Below are 13,556 nucleotides of genomic sequence, written 5' to 3' on the forward strand. Positions count from 1 at the left end.
ACCATGCGGCCCAGGTGTGCAGCGGGCCGGACCATGCGGCCCAGGTGTGCAGCGGGACGGACCATGCGGCCCAGGTGTGCAGCAGGCCGGACCATGTGGCCCAGGTGTGAGGTGAGCCGGACCATGCGGCCCAGGTGTGCAGTGGGCTGGACCATGCGGCCCAGGTGTGCAGTGGGCTGGACCATGCGGCCCAGATGTGCAGTGGGCCGGACCATGCGGCCCAGGTGTGCAGCGGGCCGGACCATGTGGCCTAGGTTTGCAGTGGGCTGGACCATGTGGCCCAGGTGTGCAGTGGGCTGGACCAGGTGGCCCAGGTGTGCAGTGGGCTGGACCATCCAGGTTTGTGTGACTCGCTCTGTGATGTTCACACAACCACAAAGTCGCCTAACAACACGTTTCTCAGATCGTGTTTCTATCATTAAGTAATGCCTGACTGTATATACGTATATTTTTAAACCACTTTATTGAGGTATGATTGACACAAAAAGCTGTACATGTTTGATGTATACAACTTGATGAAATGGATGTATGTTCACACCTGTGAAGCCATCACCATCATCCGGGCCATAAATCTATCACCTCTGGATATTTCCTCCTGCCCCTTTTATTATATAATCATGAGTGTGAGTGTGTATGTGTGAGTGAGAGTGTGTGCATGAGTGTTTGTGTGTAAGAACATGAAACATAAGACCTATGCGCTTAGTAAACCTTGCTGTAAGATGCAGTGTCAGCTGCAGGCACTTTGTGTGTGGATCTCTAGAACTTACTCATCTGTCATCACTGAAACTTTGTCTCCCTGTCATCATTCTGATACTTCTGAACCCTCTGTCCCCTGTGAGAAAGGGCCCAGAGCATTAACCAGGGTTCCCCTGGCCACAGTGAAGGCCCCATTCTTTCCTGAGCAGGAGTTTTGCTTGAGCCTGGGGGACCCTCAGGAGTGCAAGTTAACTGAAGTGAAGAAGAGCCCTGCTCCGTGGGGTGTCCCCAGGCCTGGACCCCAGAGAGGAACCAGTTCCTCTGCAGGCAGCTCCCCCTGGCGACATATTAAGTAAAGGTCTGCTCACTCCTTCCCCAGAGACAGAGAAGAGCATCGTGAGGACAGAAAGATGCTGGAAGGGAAAGCAACGTCACAGTCGAGCCCTCCAGAGAAGGTTAGCTGTAAGAAGTCCACAGACCTTCAACCCGTCAGCAGCTTGGGCCCTTCATTCTGATATGAGAGAAGTTGTGAAATGCACGCACAGAAGCCCGTCCATGTAAGACCCGTTACCACATCCTTATGGTGGCACCTGGGCCTCCTGCAAAGGGGTTCCTGTGAACGGGGATGCCTGTGGGGTCCCCACCATGGTGTGGTGACTGCACGGGCCCAGCGTACAGTGCGTTCATGACGTTCACAGCCGGTCTGGCTCATGACCTTGGACAGTCACTCATTGGCCCTGTGCCTCAGTTTCCTCATTCGGGGAACGACAACGATCGTGGGTGTCTCAGGATTGTTCTGCAGGTTAAAGGAGGTAATGTGTAGGACTCAAAGTTGATCTTGGTTACGTGGGAGGTTATGAAAATGAAGAGCATCCGTAAGTCCCACATGTGAGCCTCACGTCCCCAGAGGGGCAGGACACCCTACCCCCATCCTTCACCACGCACCCTTCTCCCCACGGGTCCAAGGATCCCCTGAGTGCCAGGCTGTGTTCACAGAGCCAGCCGGAGCCAGAACTCCGATGGGGTTCCCTGAGGCCAGCAGCCCTACCCCCCTTTCCCAGAGGCCAAATGAGCCACTCCTGCCTACCCGGCTCTTGCAAGTTGAGCCCACCCAGGCCGCATGCTGGACAGTCCAGGCGCCGGCCACACACATATAAACCCCTGCAACCTCTTAGCAAGAGCACACAAGTAAACTTGACGTCATTTTTAAACTGACATGTTATGCTCAGTGTTCTCTTCATTTTAAATTACTTCTGAGGAGGCACTAAAGTCTGTTTGGTGCTGAGGGATCCCCAGGAAACACGATCTGGTCTCGCAGCCAGTCACTTGCCCCGAGGCACCCAAGAGCCAGGGTCCGGGATTGTGTCACGAGCTGGGCCCAGGACACACTTCCTGAGGGTCTCTGAGTCCTGAACTCTGAGGTGGGGGAGGTCCCCTTCCCCCAGTTCTCCCCAGGATGCACACCATTCATTTTGTCTGTCAAGTGTTCAGTGCACTTTGGGCACATACTGGTGTATTAGTTGGCTGGGGTCCTAAAAAGAAGCACCATAGACGGGTGGCTTAAGACAGAAGTGTGCTGTCTCCCAGTGTTGAACTAAAAGTCCAAGGTGTCAGAGGGCTGTGCGCCTCCGCACGTGTGAGGGAGAATCCTTCTTGCCTCTTTCAGCTTCTGGTGCCGGTGGCAGGTCCTCCCGGTGTATCTGTCTTTGCCCAAAGTGCCCTCTTCTTATAAAGACACAGTCGTCCTGGGTCAGGGTGACCCCAATGGCCTCATCTTAACTTGTTACATCTGCAGAGACCTATTTCCAAGTAAGGTCACAGTTACAGGTACCGGGGGATAGGACATGAAGACATCGTTTTGGGCAAAACAGTTCAATCTGTAGCACCAGGGACCCACAAATGCCACTGTGGTGACTGGTACCCCTCAGGCGCGGGGCACGAGCAGGCACCATGGACAGAGCGGCCATGCCTGTGGCTTGGGTCAAAGTGTGTCCAGGGACCATCCCGCCGCCCGCCATCAGTCCTGGAGGGCTTGCTTCTGAAAAGCGACAAGGTGGCTCCGGACGGGTAATAAGCCCATCCTGAGCTTCATGCCTGTTCTCCTAAATTATTAATTCATCTCCTTCCTGTGCTGTTTGCATCCTTCAAATATTTGTAGAAGGTTATCCTGCCCCTTAGTCGTCACTTAGCCCACTGTACGTGTTTGCGGTGGCGCTGGAGTGTGTCCTCCTCATCCCCGTAATAATAATTATTATTACTATTATTGTTACTGTTTCTTCCCAGCGGACTCCCTTAGCCCCTCAGCCGCCATCAGAGCTGTGTGAATTTTCTCTAGGTTCCCGGTCTTTCAAGTGTCAAGGTCCCCAGGATGGAGCCCTAGAAGTCAGTGATGACAGGGGATGGCGCACAGACCCTTGATCCCCCGACTCTGTAATTTTCGTCAGTTTCTCCAAAGCCACATCAAATGACTAGAAAAGCAGTGCACTTACAGTGTACGTGCAGGTTCCTGACACACACCCCAGCCCTGCTCCCATCCACACAATCCTGTCTCCTCAGCTACAAAATGAGGATGAGTGCCCTCCCTCCCCTCTGGCCACAGCCTGGGGTGACCTCGAGATCCGCGTGGGGAAATGCTGTGTGGGGTGGGGGGAGGGGGGCGTCAGCACCAGCAATGCTGACATGAGATTGGACCTGTGCAGAATGTCCTGGGGTCAGCTGTTTGAGAACGCTGTAAATTCTAACTTAGAATTTACAAAAAACTCCATAGAACTGAGATTCACCCTAAAATCTGTTGGTTGAAAGAATGTAGAGATGCCCTACTCCAAAATCTGTTGGATTTTAGAATTCCCAAGAAAGTGTGCAACTCAGAGCCAGTGGGGCCCTGGAGACACGTTGCAGGAGGCCCCGAGGGGGCTTTGCAGGGCTGTGCTATGACAAATGACTCTGTTTTGAAGTCTACCTCATCTTCCATTTCAGATCTCGCTGAAGATTTCTTCTGTACCCGGAAAACGTATTTTCAGTCTGAGAAGAATGATTTTCAATGGTTCTGTTGAACATGCAATTCTCACGCAAGTATTTCTATAATTATGCTTTTTCAGTTATAACACAGTTTCTGGAACAATAGGACTTTTATTGTATTGCCATATCTGTTATAATAGATGTTTTATTACGGAAAATTATGGGAGAGTCACTATTATGATTCTGAAGTTTTTATTTCAAATCGCTCATAGGATGGAAATTCTTTCTCCCAAGTCATTTTTACTTTCTGCTGCGTTGGTTTTTGGGTTTTTTGGGGGGTGGGGGTTGAACTTTGTTCTGTTTGGGGTTTGTTCGATGATGCAATGTTTCCTTTTGCTGCAGTGCAGAGCTGCCCCTGGTGTGTGTTTGTTTGTTGTTAGCATGTGGTGCACACAATTTTTAAAAAATGTCATCTAGATTGTTCTATCTGTATCTGCATGCATCAGTCTGCTCGGGTGCCATTACAGACACCGCTGATTGGGGGTCCGACAACAGAAGTTTGTTTCTCGCAGTTCTGGAGGCTAGTAGCTCAGCATCAAGGTGCCAACAAGGTTGGTTTCATGCTGAGGCCTCTTTGCTTGGCCCGCAGGCGGCCCCCACCGTGCTGGGGCGCACGGGGCCTGTGAGTGCAGGGAGAAGTTGATGCCGGGCCTCAGCATATGAAGTCCATGGCACCGCGTAGCTTTGGTTGTTGTTGCTAAAGAAGTCTCCAGAGTACTTGCATTAAATGAAGTTGATAACCTTTATTTTAAGAAGGAATAAATAATATTAGTGAGAGTCACAATAGAGAACTGGAAACTTCAAGCACAGTAGACCGGGTAATATCCTATTTCGGATGGAGCCCCACTGGGGGGAGAAGAGTGGAGAGGGGCTGGGGTTGGGCTGGAGCTTTTCTTGGTTGATTCGCTGGTCTCAGGCCCCAGCTGGTGGGGTCTAGAAGAATGTTTGTTGACTGGAATACAATGGTTTAGGAAGGTTCTCCCTCTGGAGAAAGGGTGATCCTCAAATCTCGGACATCAGGTCTAGCTGTATCAGGCCCGTCGACCTTTCCACACTGGAAGGATTTAAGGGCTAGGAAAAGTCCCCAAATGACTGCCCACAGCAGCCCAGGGCCATCAGAGCCCACCTCTGAGCTTAGCCCTCATTTCCACGTGTCCCTGGTGAAACATACCCATGGCTTAGAGGCCTCAGCCACGGATGGAGGGCAAAGTCCTGTGCCCCGGGGAGAAGTAAGGCTCCCCAGTCACAGCCTCTAAGGAGACAGAGCTCAAATCATCCAGGCCCCCGGTTTCCAGAGGATTTCCTAGGCTCCCCAAGAAATAGAGGGAGGAAGGGACTTCCCCCTGTCACACTGTCAGTAACAGAATCAGAGCAGAACTCCAAACCTCTTGGCCTCTGTTCTGCCCACAGCAGACTCTCTGGCAGGGAGGGGAGGCGGCCTGGAGGGTACTGTGGTGGGGGTGCTGCCTGCCTTTGAAGGGCGGTAAACACACACACACACACTCACACACTCACACACACACACGCACACACGCACAGATACACACTCACACACATATACACACATACATACACACATATACACACACTCACACACACTCACACACACATATACATACACACATGCACAACACACACACATACATACACATATACATGCACACATGCACACACACACATATACACACACGCGCATATACATACACACACTCACACACACATAGTAAATCCAGAAAACCACAGAGGAGAATGTTCAGGGAATCTTCCAAATGGAGAACAGTGAGACAGTTCGAAGCTCCCAGAACAGGCACACTGGAAATCCCAGGGCATTCTTTTGAGGCTCAGTGCACAGGGAGCTGGGGTGTCTGGGGTGCCACCTTCTCCCCCACCCTCATGCCCACCCCACAGCACAGCTGGCCACTGGAAACTTCTCCTGCTTTGGGGAGCACACTCTTGATGGGAACCAGTAGGGACAGGGATCCAAAGTGGACCCACATTCCTTTTCCAGGCCCCTTTGCTGGGCCACCTTTCCGTTAGTGAAGCAGAGACTCGCCTCCTGTCCCCATCAGTTCTTACCCCCTGGGGACCTCAGGTGAATAATGCTCCATTCACCTCGGTGTTCAGGCCCGGATAAGGGAGGCTTTGGGGTGATGCTCTGGGAGATAAGCAGGCACAGCAAGCAGGACAAAGGCGCAGCCCCGCCTGATACATGTGGGGAAACAATGCAGCATGAAGGGAGTAGTGTGTGTGGATTTGACCCGACTGTGAAGCATCCCTCACAGGCCCCTTGTCTTCACTGGCTGCTTTCTGCTAAGTTTCGTCAAGTAATTAGCAGGCCGTTTCAACAGATAGATGAATTACAGTCAAGTATTTGTTTTATGAACATAGAATAAAGTCTTCCTTTCCTTTGTTATGGAGAGCATGGCCTCTGGGCAGGATGCAGGGGTGGTGGGTGAAGCACAGTGTCTCTCCTGATGGGGACCCTGGACCCTGCCTCCTCCTCCTCCCTCTCCCAGCCGCCCCCTCAGCTCCTGCATCAGCCTTCCTCTCTCTGCTCGCTGGCCTGGCCCCAATGAAGGAGGAAGTGCAGATCATCTGGGGACTTCCCCAAAGCATGTCTAACCCAGGCGCTTGGTGCCACAGACTTTGACTGAAGGGTTTGCAGAGGCCAGAGAGGGTTCCACTAACAGCATGACCCATCGAGTGCCTGAGAAGGAATACTGAGACATCCTGGTTCTCGAAACTTACTGGGGCCCAGTTGGGCTCACCCCACTCTATTGGGTCTCTTCCTCCTCTCTTCCCGATGGGCCGGCCTCAGCTCCCCCCTCGCTCTCGCTGGCCCGCCCTTCCCACAGCCGGTGTCAGTAGGTGCTCATCCCCTCCAGGTCTCGGCAGATGGGGGTCCAGAGCACTGATGTAGTGGCCACATTCCGCTGGGCACCCAGCCTCCTCCTACCTGGAGGAAAGCCATGTGTGTAGGGGTTTGCGCTAGTTAGTCTGTTTCCCTAATGAACGGCTTTCCCAACACCCGCTTTCGTGTGACTAGGGTGCTCGTACATTTTCTGCTCTTTTAAAAATAGCAAGTTTCATTCCTGCCACACATACAGATATACAGACATGCCCACAAGACTGCAGGTTAAAGAAAAGAAAATACCACCTTGAGGAGACAAGTCTTGAGTAAGTCTCTTCCCAGGTCTGTTGATGTGCTACACTGTCACTTTCCAGAACACTTTACTGTCTCAGCAGGGACGCTGGGGCTTTCTGAGATTGTCTGTTCTCAGAGGGCGATGGCATGTGTCCCAGCCATGTGGGTGACAGGTGGACAGAGGGAGGCATTCAGAGAGTGTTCTGGAGTGATTTGCAAAGTCTCAGACAAAAATACCTCTTCCATCCTCTGCAGAGTCTAGAGCTAAATTCGCACCCTTTTCCCTCTCTTCCCATCACTTCAAATCAAATTCTTGCCCTTAATGCTTCCTTTCCGAACTGCTCCAAAAAGGGAAGTCTTCTCACGCGTGTGAAGCGCCCCACATGTATGAGAATCACCCCACCAGGGTGTGCTGAAGCCTTAACTTAGCGAAATGTAAAGCTGCTAGGCCCTGATCGAGGCCCAGAATGTTTTCATTTGAGGAGGCACTCGGGACAGTGCACACCACGCTGCACAGATGCCCTGAAAGTGGCCACGGGGCAACCTGTGAGACAGCGTGTGCTCGCGTGTCTGTGCTGAGCTGGCGGGATGATGAACTCTGATGTGGGCCTGAGGCAAACGGGGCACCTGTCTCCCATGCACGCACCTGTTTGGAGACTGGTCTAACATCGTCCTTCCCCGTTCATCTGTGGAGATCAGTGCATGTTCGATGGCAACCTCATGCTGAAGCATGGTGTGTTCCACAGGCCGTACGACACTCAACAATTATTTGCTGGAGGAACAAATGAGCATAAAAAGAATACAATAATACGTTATTCCAAACACAGAGGTGGCACAGATTTATCCTCCAAACACTCAAACTCCTGATGACTTCTCCTTGGAGAAAAAGCAATGACACGAACCTCTCCTGTAACAAATTTCTACTAACCATGGATTTTGCCAAAGTGGAACTTTAGGTTTTACTGCGGAGCTCAGGACATGAATTGAAGATACCACTAGGGGGTGCTAGAGGTCAGGAAATGCGGGAACCATTGAAGGGGAGCTCAGGATTTTAGTCTAACTACGCGTTTCACTTTGTGAGATGTGTGCATTGAAATTTCCCTATGTCTTCACTGTTTCTGATATGATAACATTGCTCTGTAGATGCCCAGTTTGAGACATTTATGTCCCCTGTGATGACATGAAATTTCAAGACTGGCTACAGGTGACAGAACCCAGGTCTGTCTGCCTAACACCAACTATCTTCAGTACTTTGTGTTCTTATCATTTGTAGCCTGACACAGGCAGAAATCCCACTCGTGAACTCCTCCTTCTCCAGGGGAAGTCGGAGGTTGGAGACACTGTCTTAACCTGGGTCCTTCCCAAAGCAGAGCCTGAGAAAAGGGCTTGGGCAAAGGGAACTATTTGAGAGGTGGTCCCAGAAACAGGGGTGAGGAAGCAGAGAAAGTGACACGGGGAGGGAGGAAAGGCCAATACAAGGCTGCCATACGAAGGCTGGGGGCTTGTTATCAAGGCCCCAGGCTCAGTCCCTTGGGGACTTCTGAGCAGGATATGGACGGCCGCTCAGAATTCCCTGCCTACCCCCATGGATGAGCGTTCCCACATGTGTGGGGTGCATGTTGAACAGGCTCTATCTGCCATCCCATGCCAAGGCATCAGGGAACCCCTGGGGCCAATGGCAGAAAATACGCTGAAGGCACGGTGCCGATGACGGCCCATAGCCTGGCCTTTGTCACCACGGCCACGCCATTCGTGGGACTACTTATCACCCAAGCCGTGGGGTGGCTGATGCTGGCTTCCATCCATGGGGTGACTTGTCTTGTCCACCGAGCTGCTGGGGGAGCCCTTCCAGCACCCCCCTGAAGGGGTTGGCTGTCGGGGTCTGAGGGGGGACGAGGAGGAAGGACTGGGGCCTCCTTCATTCATTTCTTCAACAAACATGTATTATTACCGCTACATGACATGTATAGTTACCGCTGTGTGACATGTATGGTTACCGCTGTGTGACATGTATGGTTATCACTATGTGACAGTAGCAAGTCCCTCAAACACTTTGTGCCTCCATCTCCTGGGGGGGGGGAGACAGGAGCAGCTGGGCAGGAGTGCAGGCCCAGTCCTGCAGGGCCTCCTGGGCCCACGAGGCCTGGGGGTTTGTCCTAAATGCTATGGGAAGCCACTTGGGGGTGGTAGTGGTGGGGGACAGGGTAAGGCCTATAGGAAAACTAATCCAAATGACTTTTAAAATACAGCCCAGCTGTGAGGACCAGGGATAGGGGAGGAAAGGACACTGCAGGAGGTCGTATAGCCTGAACAAATGTGTGTGTTTCCCCAAAATTCATGTGTTGAAGCCCTAATGCTCAGTGTGATGGTATTGGGGTGGTTGAGAGGTCAGACGAGGTCACGAGGGTAGAGCCTCATGATGGGGTTAGTACCCTTATAAGGAAAGGAAGGGACACCAGAGGCCCCAGCACATGTTGCTATAGCCGCCGAGCAGACTGGCCTGTGCTCCAGGCCCTGGAGGAATGAGGGCCGACGGAGAGCAGTGCAGTGGGTGGATGGGGCACGGGGTGAGTCATACTCTGTAGGCTGGACCCGCGTGATGATGGTTGGGATGTGGGGTGAAGGACAGTGGCGTCAGGAGTGGCTCCCAGGTCTGGGCTCTGCCCCAAGGGGGATGGAGAAGCCAGTTCTGGGAGGGCAGCGGGTGGGGTGCAGTTTTATCGTGTGGGGTCCAGCACTGGAGCGCTGTTGCCATTAGTCTGTTTAAGGAGGCATCTGAGAGGTGGGGTGGGGGGTGGGCTGTCAGGAGGGTGGGGTGTCGCTGAGGTGGAGCAGGGAGATCTCCAGATGAAGGCAGCAGTCAGGTGAGTGATAAGGTGGTGCCTTCACAGCCTCTTTGTTCAAAACATTTACGCCCAACCTCGCCTCCCCCTGACCCACGCAGCCTCCTAGCACACTGTGCCCTGGGAGCAAGGACCTCCAGGTGTCCAAGACTGTGAGGAGGGTCCCTCCACTGCAACCCTCCCCCCCGACTTAAACGCTTTGTGCCTCCATCTCCTGGGGGGGGGGGGTAGGCAGGAGCAGCTGGGCAGGAGCTCAGGCCCAGTCCTCCCCACCGAACGCTTAGACCTCAGTTAACTAGCTGTTTTCAGGGAGAAGTCAGAATAATTCAGGACAAGCATCTCTGCGGTCAGGACGGGGTGTGTGTGGATGGTCCTGTGTCCAGTCCCAGGTCCCACGTCTCAGCCACGTGCTCAGCAAGACCGAGCTCGGCAGTGGGTCTTTCCTTCATTGTCCTTCATCCACAGACGTCCACAGGGTTCCTGACATGGGCGCAGTGCCCTGTTCTCACCGTTCATCTGAGCGGTAACCACAAAGAAAGGTCCCCGCACTCACGGAGCACACGTTCTGCTTGACAGAGGCGGCTGACGAGATCAAGAGGGTAATGAGATAACGACAGAAGAACAGAAGAAAAGAAAAGAAGGTGATATGAGAGTGAGAAGCCAGGAGGCAGGGCACTTTGGAGCAGGCAGTCTGGGAAGGCCTCTCTGAGGAGACGACAGCTGTACCAAGCACCAAAGGACGGGAAGGAGCCGGGCAAGGATCTGGGGAAGAGGGTCCTGCAGGGGATAGCCGAGAAAGGCGCAGAGGATGGAGGCGCTTGCCCAGGAGGTGCCCATTCTGGCCGACTTGGCCCCCTGCGGGCGCTCTCCTGAGGGGCTCTCTGGCCCTCCATTGGCCACCCCTGATGGGGGCTTCCTGAGCAGATGGGGCACCCTGACCCACCCCACACTGGGAACCAGAGGCAGAGACAGGGACCAAAATGATGTCTTCTTTCTTATTATCAGTATCTATAGCCTGTCTGGTGTTTGGATGCACACATTTACAGAACAAGACCTGTTGAAAAGCTTTAAAGCACAACACGATTCCTAAGGTGGGGAGAGAAATGATAGATATCAGAGAGATGACAGAGATAGAGATTCAGAAATGGGACGTTGTCTTCTGAAAATGAAGAGGCTTCCACCACTCTGGTCCCATGATGGCGCAGCCCCAGAGGGTGAAACCTGAAGACATGAGCGGCAGGCGGGAGGGGCCCAGGAGTCACGGAGCCCTGTCCAGGACCCTGGACTCCACAGCCAGGCCCCCTCGCTTTCCTCTCAACACTGACAGTCGCGCCCACTTACACGCCTCAGACTCCTGCTGCACAGAGGGCTTGGGCTGTGTTCCCAGAGCACTCACCACGTGGACAGGAAGCCAGCCGTTCTATAGCCTAACAAGTCACCAGGCTCTGGACTCCTTGGCAGTGATGGCTGCAAGGAAGGGAGAAGATGCACTGGGACGCCTCAGGCCACCGAGCCTCGTCCCAGGAAGAGATGTGGAGCCTGGCCCCGGCCAGCAGCACCTGTGGGCCCCCGGGCAGGGCCTGCAGCTGGCTGGGGCACCATGCAGGCGGTGCTACACATCCCTTACATGCCCCATTTGCACATCTGTGAAGGGGGACGCCCCTCTGCACCCCGCCTGCCATTCTGGGTCTGTCATTACCATTCAACAAAGACCTTTGGAATACCAGCCATGGGCCCAACCTCACGGTCGTAGGAGAAAAGGGTGGCTGAACGCTTCTGAGTGCTCTGGCCTCACAGAGCTGGCTATCACACAGATGTCCCCACCCTGTCACGGTCAGTCTGTTCGTGTCCCCCAGGACATGGAGCCCACTTTGAGGGCAGGGACTGAGCACCTTTGAAAAAGGTGTGTCACCCCCAAAGCCAGCCCAGAATCCATCACATGCTTCAATAGTTCTGTCTTTTATGAATGATGGGCCAGTATTACGGGAACACGAAGGTGTTGGGAGCAGACCTGCTTTGTTTTCCCTGGGGAGACCCCACGGGGGGCTCTGGACTAAATGGAAGCTCGGATGCTTCCCAGTTCTGCCTAAACTGATGGGCTCACCTCCGATCACCAGCCTCAGGGCCTCACAGGTCTTTTCAGAGTCCAGAGATTCTCTGGGACTCACCCCTCCTTGCCTCTGGAGAAAGGCCCAGCCCTGACCATTCCCTCTGGGACAAGCTCCAAGGCCACGGACCACTTCACGCTCTCAACCCATCCCCCATAGACCAGGCCAAGCTCCCAGCTCCTCGAAGGTCACTGCTCTCCGGCCTCCAGGCCAGGGTCACTGCCCCTCAGCAAGGACTGAGTGGATCAGGCTGCCCCTGCACCCACCTCCAGGCGGCTGTGGGGGGCTGGCTGGGGGCAGTGAGCTTGCCTGGCTCGCCTGTGCCAAGTGGGACGGTCCTGCATGGCACAGTTTGGTCAGGGGGCTTCAGACTTGTGTATTTTCACATTCTGATTGTTTCAGCATGTACGGGCTTCTGATGGACTCATTTACTGGGAAGCTAAAGATACCCTTAAACGCCTAAAAATAAACCTGAACTGCTAAAAATTCAGCATTTCTCTCCCTCGCTTTCACCAGCTGGGCCTGTCTGCTTTCGCTCCGACACCATCAGGAGTTACAAACAAGATTTACAAAAGCAAACAGGTTTACACCGGCCTGATTAGCTGATTCTCTTTTATCTGCAATTTGCCAAAACATTTTGGGGATGTTATTATTGAGACACTCCTTTCTTACTTTCCTTCCTCCCTCCCTCCCTCCCTCCCTCCCTCCCTCCCTCCCTCCCTCCCTCCCTCCCTCCCTCCCTTCTTCCTTCCTTCCTTCCTTCCTCCTTCCTTCCTTCCTTCCTTCCTTCCTTCCTTCCTTCCTTCCTTTTCTAATCCCTTCAGTTTTGTGACATATGCCCCTTTATTTTAGGATTTAGAAAAAGTTTTGTCCAAAATGTCCTCCCTCGGCCGGCTGCCGCTCCTTTGATTATTCGAAGAGACTCCCCTGGTTCCTGTGAGTACCAAGCAGACTGCCTGAAGGACAGTTTAGAGGAAACCTGCTAAACCAATAAATCCCGCTCACCCTCAGTTCCAGAGGAACCTTTTACATAAATATCTGCCATAGAAATAAATCAGATAAATTAGTAAGGACTCCATCTCCCCCAAACGAAACTGTGCACAGTAATGGTTATCAGACCAGTTAAAAGAATAAACCTATTAAATAAATAAATTTGCTCTACACCAATTTATGTCACCGCTGTACTTAAGGGGAAACCTCTTAAAAGAGTAGATTTACACACACACCGACCTCCACTGGGTGTGTGTAATTATGCATAAGGAGAGGCATTACTTTTAAAGTGGATGAATGGGCGATACTTTCTTGATTTACTGTTAGAAACAGAAAAATGGTAATGGCATGAAATAAGCGTTTGCAAACCCATTTCAGAAGACAGGAAATGCTTGATTTACCTAGGGCACCCATCATGTTCTGTATTTCAGATCGAAAGAGATAAATGGCAAGGCAAATGGATATTTGGGGGGAAATCTATAGCCTTTCTGTCAACTCTGCAAGTTAAATGTTTGGAATAAAAACGCAGAGAGTGTCTGTGTATGAGGAAGAAGCCGTGATTTATGAGCAATCTGGCAAATGGAAGTGGGCAGTGCTTACCTGGGAAGGTGAGGACCTCACACACATGAGGGGCCCAGGCCCTTTCTTTCCAGGACTCCCAATGTCCTTAGCTGTGAAATCTGGTGTTCACCCAGCCCAGCCCCGCCCCCTGCCCCCCCCAGCCACCTAGATGCTGTCCCAATACCATTCTTGTTC

General features: G+C 52.7%; 1 protein-coding gene across 7 annotated transcripts in view; it reads left to right on the forward strand.

The window, feature by feature from the left end:
* The window catches only part of CCNE1 (cyclin E1), a 73,051-nt gene that overhangs the window by 14,296 nt on the left and 45,199 nt on the right, over nucleotides 1-13,556 (forward strand). For 5 of the 7 annotated variants that reach the window (XM_074314969.1, XM_074314971.1, XM_074314974.1 and 2 more), the window contains exons 2-3: nucleotides 1,076-1,253; nucleotides 3,673-3,764. In XM_074314969.1, coding sequence (XP_074171070.1) covers nucleotides 3,737-3,764 — 28 coding nt within the window. In that variant the 5' untranslated portion in view covers nucleotides 1,076-1,253; nucleotides 3,673-3,736. The remainder of the gene's footprint in view (nucleotides 1-1,075; nucleotides 1,254-3,672; nucleotides 3,765-13,556) is intronic. The other 2 variants (XM_074314970.1, XM_074314972.1) reach the window with 1 other exon arrangement.

Source organism: Rhinolophus sinicus, linkage group LG11 (assembly GCF_036562045.2).
Source record: "Rhinolophus sinicus isolate RSC01 linkage group LG11, ASM3656204v1, whole genome shotgun sequence".
NCBI lineage: Eukaryota > Metazoa > Chordata > Mammalia > Chiroptera > Rhinolophidae > Rhinolophus > Rhinolophus sinicus.